Genomic DNA, 18,302 nt, shown 5'->3' on the forward strand with positions numbered 1-18,302 from the left:
TGATCTGTTGTGATGGTGGGGGGTGTAAGGGGAGGGGAGGGGGTGCATCTGGGATCTGTGTGTCTGATGGCTGTTGACTGAATAATAGGCTAACTTCCCTTTCTGCGGCATCTGCTGATCAGTCAGAATTCCCGTTTTAACCCTCCTGTTGTGCTCGTTTTATGTTTACTATGCACGTTTACTAGTTTTGGTGTTCCCGGTCAAAAATGACCGCTGGATTATAACTTGTTAGAAATCCATAGTAACACACATATTATAATCTAATGTTGTGATAGGCCTTTGTATCAACTTGTGTTCTATTATAACCAGTTTTGTACTTCCATTTGCCTGCAGGCCTCACTGACCTGAGCTCATGCAAGTCAGAAAGGGAATTCTATTGGGGAAAGGTTCCAGTGGGGGCTGGCATAGAAGCAAAGAGGAGTGTGAGGGTGTGTTTGTGTGTTTTAATGTACAGAAGCATACAGTCCATCTGATCCAATAAGTATGTGCCTGGACTAAATTTTATACACTGACCATTTTCTCACCCATAAATTTCTAATGGCTGGTCATTTTTGACCTGAAATACACATGGGTATTCTAAAGTTAAATAAAACACTGAAGTTATAAAAATTATCAACATTTGTTTTGTGTGTTCAGATGCCCTGTGGTAACCAAGTCAAGGAGCCTCATGGTAATCAAAATAAGTTGATATTTTTGAGAGAAAAGAATTGTCAATTGGTCACATTTGACTGCGACACAACAAGAGGGTTAAAACAACTATGCAAAGAACCAAGACGAAAAATGAAATATTGTTGAGGGATAAGCCTAACTTTCCATTCTGCAAAATCTGCTGACCAGTCGGAATTCCCCCATTTAAACAACACTGATAGGTTTCGATTCCTTCTATCCGAACCTTCTGGACGTGACTCAGCACCCTTGTAACAGTAGCTAAACCTTTCCTAAATGCTATCTTTTACCGCATGAGGTGTTCTTTTTAGCTCTTTGCCTTTTATAGCGCAACTTTGTTGCATGCGAATTGCACTGTAAACGCTACTAATATAATAGTGCAAATGGCTACACGGTTAGGGTTACTCGAGAATGGAAACCGAAAGTAGGCTATGTGAAGAGAAATACAAAGTTGATATCAACAAGTGGGTGTGTCGTCAGTAAGCTATAAAACAGCGGCCAGGACGCTGTACCCTAGCTTTTGCAGAATTATCAAGCAAAGCAGCAGGACCAACGAAGGTAGTCTAACATGGCAAGGTAAGAATTAAACGTCACTTTTCATTCTTGCAATGGTTCAGATAGGCTATTGAATAGCCTCGTAGTCGTAATTGTTTTTTTACACATTTAAAAACAACAGGAGTTAACCCACAGTGATTTAAGGTCGACACAAAAATAAAACATGCAAAATAGGCCTAGCCTGCGTTTTACTTTTTTTTAAAAAGAAGAAGAATTAACATAAATTTGAGCCTGTGGATGATGTCGCTTTGATAAATAGCCTACATTATGCTACTTGAATCAATTTTATCTTTTTGATTGAACATCATACATTGCCGAAGAGTCCACGAAAGCACTTGTCATCTGACAGTAAACGGTATTTTAAATGTGTTTTGTGCCTCTTGTTTCTCAGAATGCTGCTTCAAATCAAATTCCTGAACGGCGAGACTTACCCCCTGGAGGTGAGCCCAAGTGATACCGTTGGAGAGTTGAAAAGACGGATCCAGTTGCTGAGCGGCGATGCACCTGCACGTCTGAAGCTCAACGCAAACGGGACCAACTTCAGCAATGATTCCAGTACACTCAGTGTCATCGGTTTGCAGTCTGGTTCCTACATCATGGCTCTGATACAGGATCCCACGCCTATTCAGGTGTTCCTAAAGAACGAGAAAGGTCAGACTAAAACCTTTGACGTGGCGCCAGGTGAAACAGTAACTGACTTCAAACACAAGGTCTACAACAAGGAGAGGGTTCCAGTGGACCAGCAGAGACTGATTTACAATGGCAAGCAGCTGGAAGATGGACGAAAGCTGGAGGACTATGACATTCAGTCAGGCAGCACCATCCATCTCACACTCCGACTCAGAGGAGGTTGATTTGAAAATGGACAGGAGGAATAGGCTATTTGGTCCCATTTAACACGATTAATTTGGATAAATTTTTCTATTTATTATTGAATATTCATTCACTTATCAGCTATGATGAAAGAAGTAAATTAATCCTACTTCTGGACACTTTTGCACTTTCCTATGTTGTTGTTTGTCTGCTTTTTGAATTATGTGTTATTGTGTAACGGTGTAATATGGTGTAGGCTAATAACTACTGCATTGTCTTGAATAAACATCCTTTAAATTAAATTCTTCTAGATGTTGGCTATGCATGTTTTATGTCCTATATGAAATATACCATTGAAATCGAACTGAACAAAGAAGTTCTTGCACTAATTCTCACATCAGTCTTAATAAAGCGGCATCAAGCTAAGCAATTTTTTTTGTTTACATCAGGTTGAAGGAAGACTAGTTGGCTAGGCCTATTGATTTAAATTATTACCCATATCCATCCCACAAAAAATGTGCTTGCATCAACAGCAACTTTGAAAAAGTTATATTAGGCATGGCAAGTTCATTTTTTTTTATACACAGATGCATTTTGGGCACTCTTATTCAGTCAAATTCACCCTAGTGCATACTGGCTACATCCAGGCTACATCAAGATGCCCACCCCATCTGAGTTTGGTTCTGCTCAAGGTCTCCTCCCATGAAAGACAGTTTTTCTGTGCCACCATTGCCTTGCTAGAGTTCAGGCCTTGGCATTTTGGCACAATATTCAAAATCAATCAAACTGAGCAGGCTATAACTTTACATGTTGTCACTAACTGGGCAGGTACAGTCACTCCAAAAACACAACACTAATCAAGCCCAAGAAAGACCTGGGAGAGACCAGGCTGGTATTAGTCATAATCATGTGTATTGCTATCTGCCCAGATATGTTCATAAGTGAGTTATGAGTCACTTACAATAATTTATGCCAGCTGCATTCTTGAGAGCGTCATCATTTCCTACCTCGGCATGTCGTCACTAACCTCTCAACCAACTCCTGCCATAACTACGCCCCCACTATTTTTAGTTGGATTAGACACCACGGCTATGCTATGCTACTGTCATCAGCAAACCCATTTGGATAGACAAGTATCAAGAAGCTTTGAGGAGAGTACAGCAAAGTGGAAGAGTTTCTCACTGCTACGGCTCATCTTCAAGAACTGCACCACATTCAATAAGGTGTTTGTGTCTGAAGGTGTGTGTGTGTAGATCTGTAGAATGTTCCAGACATCAAGTGCATACAGCTCTGATGTCAGATGGAATCTTGTGTGCCAACAACAAACAATACTCTCAAGGATTCAATCGTTTTTCATTTGTCACATAGGCCTACATAGAGATACTTTTGAAAAACATGCAGTGAAATGGCATTCAGCTGCTCGACTTTCCTGTGCACACTCAGAAGTGTCCTGAGGGATCACCAACTATTAAGAATAAAGAAAGAAATATTTTAAAATAATTTAATAAATAGATTTAGAAAGAAGGGGATAACAAGTGCATCATTAAGTGCAGTATGGCATGCATGTAATGTTTAAAGAGTTCTGATTTAAGGAAAGAAACTCCTCCTAAGTTTTTCTGTTTGTGGGAACAGAGACTTCTGCCTGACCTCAGTGGTTTAAACAGTCCATAGTCCTGTGAAATGTCCTTTCAAATATGTTGGGCCCTTGTTTGAACTCTTTTGGTATAGACTGGCAAGTATATTTCCAATGAGGCTATGAAATGTTTATTACCAGACATTAGTATTAACTCAGGTAATCACAAAATACAACTGACAAAATAAGCAAAAATCCATAAGAAAGACAAGGCCCTGGGAACATAGGACCCTGAAAGGGACCCCCGGAATAGCCAGGGCTGCTAAATTCACCTAGCCTACGGCTGCTAAAGCACCAACCTTGGTCTACTCGAGAATGGAAACCGAAAGTAGGCTAGGCTATATGGCTAAAGGGAATTGGAAATAGAAACTTGATATCAAGTGGGTGGGTCATCATCAGTAGGCTATATACAGGGTTGGGTCAGATTACTTTGAAATGTAATCCATTACTGACTACACATTACATGGCAATTTTTGTAATCAGTAACATAATCAGTTGGATTACCAAAAACATGTAATCACGTAATCTGATTACTTTAGGATTAGGGACCGTTCGTTATTTATAAACGGGGCCACCGGAGGAAAAAAGGGGAGGGTCATGTCTTTTTATTCTTTGTTGAGGGGAGGATCACCTAACTTTTTTTGTCTAGGAGGGGGGGTCACCTTTTGTATTAATGAAAACAGCAAAAAATCAAAGTGGCTTGTTTGATTGTTGATTTCTGTCGCCATATAAAGTTCTCTTTCGTTCCATAGCTCTGTCAACATTGAACAATGAAAATAAGGGAGATTTCCCGGGTTTCTCACGCAAAATACGGAAAATGTCAACATCCGTCCCCATTAACGTTGGAAGGGTTGGAGCAACAAAGTAGCCTACTTTATTCACGCCTAACAGCCTATATCCATTTGGTCAACTTTATCCAGCCCTAAAACAGCTAAATTTAACTTTGGTTTACTTGTAGTTTACCGTGTAGCCTAGCCTAACTTTAAACAGTGTGCATGCTTATAAAGCATACTTGTGCTTCATTCATCCACACATCCAGCTCCTAACGTTTTGACAAGCATTTCTACCAATTGACCTTGTTCCTGCCCATCTCTAGCTTTGCTGTCTCCATTCTTTCTGTTTTTGTTGTTTGCAAAAAATATATAGTAGGCCCTATTTATTGGTAACCAGCAACAAATGCAATTTGTTAATCGCTGTCATTCTCTCTCCTGCCAACAAAAATGTGTTACTTCCAAGTAGCAGTGCGTAATTCTGCTTCATAAAGTTGAACAAATACATTGGTCATATAAATAGCCAGTTTATGGTCTACAGTGTAGAGTTGGTAAGTTATGGTAGGCCAACTTGGAGTGAATATACAGGGGGATTTCTTTGGCTCTTAGCCTGGCAGGTGCGCACGTAGACATAGCCTACAGCCGAACACTGCAAGCGCCAATGAATCGTGCTCGCACGACAACCACGTCGTTAACCTAAATAGGCCTACTGTAGGTTAACATCACTCTGAGTTCGCATTCAAGCAAGCAAAACGATGATTTGAATACATCCGTTTCTCTGGAAGGGCAAGGGGTAAAAACAGGACAACACAGAGACAGGCCAGAATGCAGGACTAATGGTAGCCTACAGTATTACAGTAATATGGGATATTATACGGGAAAATATTAAAACGGCCTTTTCAAGTCATTTGAGAAGGAAGGAGTGTGTAGCAAGCTCCCAAATACAATGACTGAGGAAGCAGAAGAGTCCATAGCAACAAGTTCATGTGTGGAATTTGTTATTACCCAGTGTGCTTTGTTGAATGGTCTCAATGTTTTATTGTTTTATTTCATGTGAATAGCCTACTTACTAGAGGTGTAACTTATTTCAAGTAGGCTAATGCAGTTGCAGGAAGTGTGCATTTAGTTGCCATGCTTATTGTGTTTCCACAACAATGGTAGTGAGTAAATCTACTGAAATGGCCACCATCTTGGTGAAGTGTGATGTGTAAGATCAGAAAGCAGAGAGTGAGTGAGAAAGATTGCTGGAGGGTCATTGAAAATGTTCTTGCAGGCTGGGGAGGGTCATGCAACTTTTGATTGAAGCACTCAAAATCCCTCCGGTGACCCCGTTTATAAATAACGAACGGTCCCTTACTTCAATAAATATGCCCATTAAGTAAAATACACCACCACAGAATTGATGAAAGAATTATCATTCTATTTTTCTCCACTCTTCTCCAAACATGCATAACTCAGCTTAACCTTTATAAGGGCACACCCGGACAAAGAATTTAGCTTTCACTGGATTTTTGTGACCCAGGGACATGGCCTGAGACTGGCATAAAAAAGGGAAGCATTAAACCCAAATGACACCATGCCCATTTCAATTGTGGGGTTGAGAAATGTATTATTTTGGGATGTTTTTCAACCAGGGGGACCTGGTAACTTTCTCAAAGTAAACGGTAACACTAAAACAAGAGGCTACATTAAGATTAGGAGGAAAAGATCAGGCAGTGTGCCGAGAGACCTGCCCCAATAGTATGTAAGTTAGTATATCTTTTGATCCCGTGAGGGACATTTAGTCTCTGCATTTATCCCAATCCGTGAATTAGTGAAGTCGAACCAGCAAGCCCAAAGGCTGAAGCCCTAACCAGTAGGCCATGGCTGCCCCAAAAGGCAGCATTTAAACATTAAACCACACAATGATCCAAAACATACAGCCAAACAAGGCAAGAAATGGTTAACAGAGAACAATATCAACATTTTAGAGCGGACCTCAATCCGTCAAAAAAGTGAGCACAAGGCCAAAGTGATGGCAAATAATCGTTCCTGCCTCAAACTCAAGATTGCTGCTAAAAAGGTGCAGTCTACAATCACTGTGGAGACATGAAGAGGCTTGGTGGGTATTATATAAACCATTTTGAGAGCTGTGGTGGTAAATAAAGATGTTTCCAGTGATTGTTTAAAAAGGGTATGAATAATTTTGAAAACGCAATTTTTCATAAAAATGTTAAAAAAGATGATAACACTTTTTTTTTATTCCATGTTTTTACCACATTGTCTTGCAACCTTTTGGCATGTGCAAGTGTCATTTTAAGTAAGAAAAAACATATTGGTAAGGAGAAAAGTGAGTCCAAGTAACACCGTCGGAGAGTTGAAGAGACTCATCCAGTTGAGTGGCGATGCACCTGCGCGTCTGAAGCTCAACGCAAACGGGACCAACTTCAGCAATGATTTCAGTGCACTCAGTGCCATCGGCTTGCAGTCTGGTTCCTACATCATGGCTCTGATATAGGATCCCACGCCTATTCAGGTGTTCGTAAGGAACGAGGGTCAGTCTAAAACCTATGACGTGACCCCAGGTGAAACAGTGACTGATCTCAAACGCAAGGTCTACAACAAGGAGAGGGTTCCAGTGGACCAGCAGAGACTTATTTACAATGGCAAGCAGCTGGAAGATGGACGAAAACTGGAGGACTATGGCATTCAGTCAGGCAGCACCATCCATCTCACACTCCGACTCAGAGGAGGTTGATTTGAAAATGGACAGGATCTATTTAATTAAACACGATTCATTCCGATGCCAAATGTTTCTATTTATTATTAACTATTCAGCCTATAATGAAAGAAGTAAATGAAAGAAGTTAATCCTACTTCTGGACACTTTCCTTTTTGTCTGTTGTTTGCTTGCTTTTTGGCTATTGTGTTATTGTAGACACCAGTGCAATTGCATTGCACCATTGTACTTTCATAGTCTTGAATAAACATATGTAAAAAGTTGTATGTCTTTTATGAAATATATAATTGAAGTTTAACTGAACAAATAAGTTATTGCACACATAAGGAGCACGCCAGTCTTACACCAGTTTAACCCCAGGTTGATAGAAGACTTTAAGAATGGATTTTAAATCCAAAAACAACTTGAAAAAGATTTGGCAAGGCAAGTTTATATTTAATACACAGATGCATTTTGTGCAATCTTATTCAGTCAAACTGACCAGTGCAGGCTACTTTACTGGAGGCTACATCCTAGGCCAAGACGGCCACCCCATCTGAGTTTGGTTCTACTCAAAGTTTTTATCAAAAGGCAGTTTTTCTGCACCATATATATGTGCTTGCTCTGAAATAGGCTCATGTTCTTTAGACTGTAACCTACATGTTGTCACTAACTGGGCAGGTACAATCAGTGCAAAAACACTATCAAGCCCAAAAAAGACCTGGGAGAGACCAGGCCGGTATTAGTCATCATCATGTGCATTGCTATCTGCCCGGACATGGTCAACTCCTGCCATAACTACGCCCCCGCTATTTTTAGTTGGATTAGACGCCCACGCAGGGGCGTAGCACAAGATCCTGGGCCCCTGCACAGGGAGTCCTGATGGGCCCCCGTGTTATGAAATTTAATTAGGAAATGAAAATATTCAGGTGAAATAAAATATATTCCAGACCTCTCAAGGGCCCTCTCTCCCCTTGGGCCCCTATAATCAGTAGTGGTTTTACCCGAGGGGTTAGTCCGACGCCCCTGCGCCCACGACTCTTCTATGCTATACTGTCAGCAAGCCCCTGTGGATGATTATCAAAAAGCTTTGGGGAGAGTACAGCAAAGAGAGAGAGTCTATTGCTGATGTACAGCTCATCTGCAAGAACTGCATCACATTCAATAAGGTGTAAGTGTCTGAAGGTGTGTGTGTTGGCACTCTGAATATTTCAGACATCAAGTGTAGGCCTCAGATGGAGTCTTCTGTGCCAACAACAAACAATACTTTCAAGGAAGCTTTATTTGTCTGTCTAATACAAAGAGATAGTGTTGTGAAATATGAAATAGTATTTAGCTGCTTGACTTATGCCTGGGGTCCTGAATGATCACCAACTATTTAAATAAAGATAAAGAAAGAAAGATTTAGAAATAATTTCATAAATAGATTGAGAGAGAAGTGGGTAAAAAGTGCAGCAATGTGTAAGTGAAGTATGCCATGTCCAGGGATGTAAACAGTACCGTACTGGACACTATTACTATTATTAATATTACTATTAAGAAGTATTATTATGTATACGTATAAGTATAAGTATACTCTTTTGATCCCGTGAGGGAAATTTGGTCTCTGCATTTATTCCAATCCGTGAATTAGTGAAACACACTCAGCACACAGTGAATACACAGTGAAGTGAAGCACACACTAATCCCGGCGCAGTGAGCTGCCTGCAACAACAGCGGCGCTCGGGGAGCAGTGAGGGGTTGGGTGCCTTGCTCAAGGGCACTTCAGCCGTGCCTACTGGTCGGGGTACGAACCGGCAACCCTCCGGTAAGTCTGAAGTGCTAACCAGTAGGCCACGGCTGCCTGTGTATAATTATAATATTGTATTTATTTACCCTTTTAATTGTATTATATAGGAGTAGCCTATGCTGACCAAATGAACACAGCCAATCTTTGCAAAATATTGAAAAGTTTATTTCATCCAAAGTACACATTTCATTTCATTTAATTTCACAGTGTCCTTGAAAAAAAAAGTTCTCCATTGCTTAAAAAAAGCTTCTAACATGTCACTATCACCTACTCGGAGTGCTACCATTTAAACTGCGTCTGTCTTGACACAAACAAAGAAAGTCACTCTGCTATTGCTCTTCACCACCTGTCCTGCTTATACTCCTGTTTTAGACATACATATCGTTCCCTCCTCACAAAGAATCTACCCATATGGAAATGATCTATATAAAATTTACACTAATTTAATATGCTGCATTAGATCCTCATATGTAGTATATAGGGAAGTGAATCTGCATGTAAAATGCATATTAAATGCATACAACATTGATAGCAATAAAATTAATGGATAATAATTTAACTTCAAGACTACTTTTAGTTAGCCATGTAACCCTTCATGGTTTTAAACAAAGACCCCATCCCCTCCCCCAATGGAATGCTAATGTGCTGGTTTAAGGCCTATCACTTACACAAGACAAAGGATGCTTCCTTGATATAATGTATCCATGTATCATGAAATGTAAATGTATTCATGTCTGGTATCATTTTGATAGTCTCATTACAGGGATTGTAATGATGTGATTGTGAGAATGTTTGGAACATTCTATAAGTGATATTTCTGATATATAAGATATCTCTCCTCATGCTATTCATATAGGTGTGAAGTGGGTGTGAGTAGGTGTGTCTGATACCAAGTGAAGAGCCAACCAAGTGGGATTGTTGTTGGCGCCATTTTGTTCTTTGTTTAAAACATTTAAAGGTAACTAAACTGCAATGTTTGTCAGATCAGATTTTCTAGACTTGGACTAAGGATGTAGCGGAAGAGAGGATAAGTTGGCTACAGGCCAACCTAGGCCTCAGGCCTGGGCTAGGCCTACATAGATCATAGACCTTTTTTGTACTCTCTCTCAGCTTGTAACATAATAAACCTGATTCCTGAGTTTTTCCTGAAGTTCGCCAGTCTAAGATCAATATTAAGTAATTAGTCACCTACAATTACTTTCAACATGCATACAACATGTAACTTGCAAGGTTTTGCAACATATAAGCATTGTAGATGACACCAAGCCCTAAAACAATATCCTTACAAAATGTGTGTATAGTACAACATACAAGACTTGGGCACGCACCAAAATCTTGTATGAGATAGGCAGACAAGGAAGCAACATATAAAACCTTAAAATATGAACACATGAGAAAAGAGATGTAGAACCAGGCAGTGTTTCCCATACATTGACTAATCTGTGGCAGGGCGCCACAAAATAAAAATCGGCCGCCACACATAAATATTATATGTTTAATTTAATGTAATTTAAATTAAATATAAGATCAAATCCTTGCATTGCCATTGAGCTGCACTTTTTACGCACGCAGCCTTTCCTTGCCCCGCTCTCTCTCGTAGCCCGCTGCCCCTCCTCTGCATGTGCATTTAACAAAATATTCACGATTGTTGAAGGATTGTTGTTGCCACATAGACGTCTGGCTAAATTGCTATTAAATCCGCTTAGCATCGTGACCATGCTGCGCAAATTTGTTAAAAACTGCTGCATTGAAGTAGCCTGGCTAGCGCCACCACTTCTCAATGAGACGTGGGGTGTGTTCCAAACGGGTAAAGTTGCTGCCTTTTAAGATATCTAACTGGGGAGCAAGGCAGCAAGTGCGGTTCGAAACCGAAAAAACAAATTCTGCTGCCTTTTAAGATATCTTAGGGCTGAGCTACACCAGGCGCGTAACTGAAGCGTTCCGTTCCCGTTGCGTCTGCTGCAACAATTAACTTCCATTATAATAATCAATGGAAGTAGCTACACCAGACCAGAGCCATATAGATAGAGCCTTATAGATCTATCTATAAGGCTCTGCACCAGACGTGACAGTGGGGCGTACGTTCGAAAAAAATAGACCATTCATCCAGAGAATGTCTAATAAGGGCTCTGATTCATCTAAAATGGATTTTACGCGTAGCGAACGGAACGCTTCAGTTACGCGCCTGGTGTAGCTCATACCTTAGAATTCCCAAATAACGGTCATTTTTGGAGGCAGCATCGATGCACACTTCATGCTCCCTCCTACCCATAATCCCTTGCGGCAACGTCTGAAACAACTGTGAAAGGTAAACAAACATGGCGGATGCAATCGGTAATGGCTGCTGAATCTGTTTAAAATGTCATTTGTGTGACCTTATTTTGCTTAGATTTGTAGATAAGAGATGAAAAATAAACAACTTACTATATGATTATGCCATTGTTGTAACTATTAATAGCGTCTGGTCTGATATATCTGCCGGCTGTAAAACTAATTTATACCGTTAGCCTGCTAGCTTACGTAAGCTAATTTAGTTTAACGTCAGGCCTTTGCTAACGTCATACCATAGTGTTAACCAAAGATTCTAGAGTGCTACGCTCATTTTTAAAAGATGCATTTAATCCAAAGTCATGTCTAGTGAGACAGCTCTCTATGTAGGGAGGGAGGCAGTAGGCAGCTGTCTCCCGTTTCGAACACACCCATGGTCTGGGAACCAAACGTTCATTTTCTTGTATTTGAAAAAAATGCCCAGATCTAGTGGTGTGTCGTTCGTGAACGAGCTGGCTCTATGTGCCGGCACTTTGAAATGAACGATGGGTGCCGGCTCACCTCTGGGAGCCGTCCGTAGATTTTGACGTTCATGTTTAGAACGTTGACATTGCGCTGAGATGATAGGCTGCCGATCGCGTTTTACGCCACTACTCGTTTGCATAATATTAAACATAACCACACCGCTGTCATGTATTTGCAAAAACTCTGCTTGTTCTGCCTTGTTCTGTTTTTCTTTTAATAAAATAAATGTATGCCTGCCCAACATTTCTCACAGATTGTTTTAATATGACAGCAGCCAATCACAAAAGACAATAAGCAACATTCTAAAAACAAAGCGGGAACAATAGATAGAAATAGAATTCTAAAACAAAGCGGGAACTATAGATAGAAAAACTGACAGAATGATGGACGGTGGACGTAAACGCTCCAGTATTTGGCTTCATTTCAACAGCATCGGCGACAATACAAAAGCGGAATGTAGGCATTGCCATTCTAAACTTTCATACCGGGCAGGATCCACCAACAACCTCCACAGGCACTTAAGGTTGGTGCACCCTACAGAACAGCTGGAAGGACGCAGGGATGCTCCTCCTGACGAAACCGCTGTATGCGCTGCTCCTGCTGCGGCGGCTGCCACATCTGGAGGTAGCAGTAATAGGCCAATTCAACAGAGCTCATTAACTCAGTATCTACCGAAGGCAATGACACCGGTCAGGCAAAATGTAATAGATGAGAAGTTAGCTAAAATGATCGCGACTGATTTCCAACCATTCTCTATAGTAGAAGATCGATCGTGGTTTCATTGAGTTTACGCATGCCCTCAATCCGATGTACGTACTCCCAAGTAGGAAGACGCTTTCCAACTCAACAGTACAACGGCTCTATGAAAGAGAGCACAGCACAGTGAAGGACAGAGTGAGAAATGCAACAGCAGTGTGCCTGACCACTGACTGTTGGACTTCAAGGAATACCACCTCATTTATGTCTGTAACCTGTCATTACATTGAAAATTACAAAACAGTGTCGTCTCTTCTAGAGTGTTTTGAATTCAGTGAAAGGCACACAGCCGAAAACCTTGCAGACAAACTTAATAGAGTGGCGAAAGAGTGGGAGGTTGACAAAAAAGTGGTTTGCTGTTCAAGCGATAATGCTGCAAACATCACAAAAGCAATCCGACTTATGAAGTGGAGCCATCTTCCGTGTGTTGCACACACTATAAATTTAATAGTAAGAGATAGCCTAAAGGTGATGAAGTCCACCACTAATAAGTTAAAGGCAATAGTGGAGTTCTTCCACAAAAGCGCTGTGGCCGCGGAGAGACTGAAGTCAACCCAGAAGCAGATGGGGGTGCCGGTCCTTCGGCCCAAGCAGGACTGCGTCACCCGATGGAACTCCACTTTCCATATGTTGAAAAGGGCAATGGAGTCAAAAGACGCCATCGTATCGACACTGGCTATCATGAATTCAAACATTGAGCTACTGACCCAAGAAGAATGGCTGGAGATAAAAGAGGCCTGTGCTGTTCTGGAGCCCTTCGACCAGGTGACTGTGGAGATCAGTGCGGACAGGTACAGTAGACGATTTATTTATGGAATTCTGTATTTGTTTCTGGTTGTTCGAGACATTAGTGGGATATCCCAGAACATCCTCACTCTGTAATTTTTAAACAATAATCTGGTGTTTTTAAAATTCAATCAAACAATCAATCAGATTTATTTATATAGGCCTAGCACGTTTAAACATGACAAATTCAAGTGCATGAATGTGTAGCTTCTGCACGTCACGAAACACAATTGAGACAATAGATTGACCATATTGGACAACTGCAAAGCCTTATCATATGCATGTTATTCATGACATGAAAAGTGGAACTTATACGAAAATGACAAATAGTCGGCTAAACATTTTAAACTTGCGCAAGACTGATGAACCCAGCATCGGTGCGTCGCATAGGCTAAACTAAAACACACATTGAAGCAACAGCTTGACCATTGGGCAATCCTACCACAAAACCTTTCCATAGGCATGCAACGTTTATCACATAAAAAGTGGAATATGAACGCATTTCATCACACCTGACAATTAAACGGAGCTGCGGCTGTTCGCTGATTCCTGAGCTCCCAGCGCAGTGTTGATTTGCGCGTCTTTTTTAGATGGTGAGAGTAAACGACGGAAAGCCCTCTAATTGGACGGGCAAGACTGACAAGTAGACGGGCATAGGCCCGTCCAGGCCCGCCCGTGGCTACGCACATCATTACTAGATCCACGCACAGTAAACGTGCACTCCTACACTCAAAAACGTAACGCAAATAATCCATTAATCTGGACAGACAAATTTATTTACAGCAACAGCAAAACGATGGCCAAATCAAAAAGTAAACATAGCAGATGAATAGGCTAGGCTAGTAGCCTATTCTCCTGGCACAGTGGCCATTGAACCACAAACTGATAAACAATTAGTTGAAATAATAAAATAAACACATAGGCTACTCACCAGTTCAGAAGTTAACTTTCAGCTCAGCAAACCCGTTAACAATAGAGTTGAAAAAGAAAAAGTCCTATGTCACTCTCGTTGGAGAGAAGGCTATGGTAATCCACCCAAACAGAGCCTCCAGGTGTAGGCCTATAGGCTAACTTCTCTGGGTCACCGGTATCGTTGACATTGCTAACGCTAGGCAGCGCTAACTCTTGACGAGCCATTTTTAAAAATAGATTTAATTTAAGCAAATTGGACTTGCGCACAACCAGTTCCCTATTTTCTATTATTTTTTGAGCACCACGCTGCTGAAGGCTTAAATAGGTTAGCTGGGACAGTCCTTCAGGAAGGAACACTATGCCTAGCACTTAGTAGCCTAGTCAACAATCAGAATTGATGAGCTAAAAAATGACTGAACAAACAGATTTCCCAGCAGGCAATGTTCTTTTGTTATTTTGTGGGCCTAAATGTTGAGAAAAAATAAAACAAAATAAAAGTAATTGCGATTATGATTCACAGTCAAAGTATCATTATTAAAGTCCAACATAGGCTAAATTAAGAAAAGGAGAAGAAAATATATAGCATATATATATATATATATATATATATATATATATATATATATATATATATATATATATACCAAACTACTTTAAATAAGCACTTATTGTGAATTTGCCTCAATAAATAATACATATGTTCATAAATATGTTGTTGAATAAATATGTTCATAAATATAATAAATATGTTCATAAATATGTTGTTGAATTATTGTTATCTCCTTTTATAGTTATGTGACAGCCTCCAAGATGATCATACTCTGTAAGGGTCTGCAACGAGTTACTGCTAAACTCCAGAGGGATGGAACAGTAACTTTGGAGAAGGTCATAGAGTTGGTCAATGCGCTCTGTGCTTCAATGGAGAGAAGATTCCACAGAATGGAGTTTAACCCCATACTGGCCGAAACAACAATCTTGGACCCAAGATTCAAAAAGCTGGCCTTCCATGACAGCAGAGCTGTTGAGGAGGCAATTCAGAGAGTGACAACAGCAGCAGCTCGAAGCAGCCTCAGCAGCCAGCAGTCACAAACAAGAGAAGAGGGAGCACAGGCTATCGAGGAGCCATGCACTGCTGTGTGGAGTTTTTTTGACCAAAGGGCAACAGGAGACATAGAAAGAAGGAACCCCACAGCAGATGCCATGCTAGAAATCCGGTCATACCTTGAGGAGCCCCTCATCCCAAGGTCAACAGACCCACTGAGCTGGTGGGAAACCAAGGCTTCAGTGTACCCTCGCCTCACAAAAGTAATGACAGGCAGACTTTGCATCGTAGCAACATCGGTCCCCTCAGAGAGAATCTTCTCAAAAGCGGGACAGATCATTACGGAGAGAAGAAACAGGATTAGTGGATCGAAGCTGAAAACTTTAGCTTTTCTCAATGCTAATCTTTCTTAACCTGTTGAGGAATAGGCTACGGTCACAATATTAGAATGTTCGCAAACCAAAAGTTCTGCATGCGACAATTAATTTCAGAGATGTTCCCCGCTGAAACTATATAATTTGATTAGGAACCAGGAAAATAATTCACTCCTCAACAAATGAAAGGCATTTTTTAGGGGTGCACCAATTGCAATTCTTTAAAAAAATCTGTTTTATGTTATCTGTTACTGTTACTTAATGACTTTTTTACTGTATCTGTTTTATATTATCTGTTACTGTTACTTAATGAATGTTTTTATAGCCTAAGCATTACATACATGAATGAATTAATAAATACATGTTTTCACAGCATCCAATGAAGTGTTTAATTATTGTAATGATTTCAATTAAAGTGTAGTAGCCTACAAATCAATTTAATTATCATTTATTCAACAGGTTATTATTATTTTTTTAGAGCGAGCCGTTTAAGAGCCGAAAGAGCCGGCTCTCATTGCTGAGCTGAGCCAAATGAACTGGCTCTTTAAGATGAGCCGTAATTCCCATCACTACCCAGATCCGTTTATTGGGATGTCTATCAAATGCGTCTGTGCATAGCTCATCATCGTCTTGCTTTCCCCCTTGTTCTGTGATTGGTCGCCTATCTCAGGCGAAAATTTGCTCCATGGTCTCCAGGCTGCCTTAGCAGCGTGGATCAAATCGCGCGCAAGGCAGCATGGGAACACCCAGGCTAGCATTGAAGTTAACTCTGCCTATTAGACATTCTCTGACTCTGCTAAGATCTTATCACAACATAGTAGGCTACATTGAAGAGACTAAACTAAGTTAAGTTATGCAATCAAGCAGTATCTCAAAGCTAACTTTAGATACTGTTTGGATGTCGAATTTAGCATGCTTAGCCTACTTTCAGCTGCTTGTCAAATTCGTTGAAGGGCTCATTTTATTGACTCTGACACTGAATGTTTGCAAAATCCCGATGTAAATGGAAAAGTGTTTTCCAAAATTCAAAAGTGCTTGTCCCAAGGAGAAGTACGAACCTTTATTTTAACTATGTAGAAAACGTTATGAATTGCATCCACACATGCAACACATCCACACATCCAACATATGTTTTAAAAGCCAAGTTTTTTGTTTATCTGTAAATCAGAATGTATTCATTATCTTTCAGAAGTAAACATCATTAAAATTATTTTTAATCAAATCATTTTAAATGCTTTTCAATTATAGGCCTACAAATTCACCAGCACAAACTGGTGAAAAACCAGCTGAGACCAGCCAAAACCAGCCACCAGCTTATGCTGGTTTGTAGCTGTTTTTTTCCCCCAGCAGGGTAGGCCTAATTACCTTGGCCTAGGCCACATGTTTGATGTCATAAAATACACTAATATCCATTCCTAATGTTTAGATTAAATGTGGCATATAATTTATGTAGCCTAAACTTTTAGCTTCATTTTTTAAACAGACCTCAATCATTTTGGATTGACTTACATTGGACTATGCAAAAATGTCATGCAATCTCATCAGCCTAACAAAATTCGGCAGGCTCTATGCCTGTTTTGATAGATTTATCCTTCCTCATTTGTGAACTGTTGCAAAGCATAGTTGCATTAATGGTAGCCTAATGTATGGCTACATAAATTACTCCAATATATTCTTAAATTAATGAATGAATAAATACATTTGTCACTTTGACCATTGAGTTACCAGTCTACCCAAAACTGTGATAACAGTCAAGGGATTCTGAAAATTGTTGCCTGTAAAGATAAACCCAAAGTAGGCTAAGTAGGCATACAAACCTTTTTTTCCATCGTGATAAGGTGCGCCGAGGAATATTTCGCAGTTTTTTCTTTTCAACATAATTAAAAACAGATGCGATTCAGGATACTAGAGCGACGCTGCGCGCTAAATCCTGCTCCCTGCCTCTCGCGAAACACCGTGAGATCTCCATCTTCCAATGAGACAGCTGCGACGTTCGAATCGAAACAGAAGTTGTGGAGTCAGGAGAGGCCGGAGAGGCAGCAAGGAGTGAGCGAGAATGTACGAGCCTGTAGGAAAAGACCTTACATCACTTTTATAATGGAAGAAACAAGAGGTAAGGAGTGTAATAAACATTTCGTAATACTGTTTTTCATTCATTCGCGTGTAATCAGTTTTTAAGCAAGAGCAAGTTGGCTACTTGACCAATATTACAGCACTGCAGCTGGCAAGATCTCATTTCTTTCATTAGCTTATGAGTAGCTAGTCTGGTAGAACCAAATAAATCCGTTTTGCCGTTTTGAAGCCACAAATAGATGACCTACGGGAATCGTGTAGAGTTGGTTGGTGGTGGTGTGTGTGTGTGTGTGTGTGTGTGTGGGGGGGGGATGTTGATGACGTTATTGAAATGTAATGTTCAAAACCGCTAGCATATCTCCAGAGACAACTTAAGAATCTTTGATATCTCCGTGCGTGCTAGGAACTAACAGAAGACAACTGTTGAAAGAGCAAACGGCACTTTCACATGATGTCTTGGGTACAAGTGTAACCCAACGGGATCGCAAAATAGGACTTACAAAACGAAGTATAACACTGCTAAGAATCTGCTGCACTCAAATTGCACCGTTTTGCTGTCAATGCAGAGAAAAATAGAACTCTTCTATTTAAAGGGGTCTCTGCTGTTCTGCTGTGCAGAACACTACATGGTGTAAATGGCCT

General features: G+C 40.4%; 1 protein-coding gene across 1 annotated transcript; it reads left to right on the top strand.

Moving 5' to 3' along the window:
* Positions 1 to 1,152: 1,152 nt before the first annotated feature.
* Positions 1,153 to 2,336, top strand: isg15 (ISG15 ubiquitin like modifier). Its single transcript, XM_076266563.1, has 2 exons — positions 1,153 to 1,242; positions 1,613 to 2,336. Exons 1-2 carry the CDS (start codon positions 1,235 to 1,237, stop codon positions 2,073 to 2,075), a joined length of 471 nt encoding a protein of 156 aa, XP_076122678.1. The 5' UTR covers positions 1,153 to 1,234; the 3' UTR covers positions 2,076 to 2,336.
* The last annotated feature ends 15,966 nt before the right edge of the window (positions 2,337 to 18,302 follow it).

Source organism: Alosa pseudoharengus, unplaced genomic scaffold (assembly GCF_046254945.1).
Source record: "Alosa pseudoharengus isolate Yale_2024_CS ecotype anadromous, Long Island Sound unplaced genomic scaffold, YU_APseudo_1.1 YU_APseudo_1.1_scf_4, whole genome shotgun sequence".
Lineage (NCBI taxonomy): Eukaryota > Metazoa > Chordata > Actinopteri > Clupeiformes > Clupeidae > Alosa > Alosa pseudoharengus.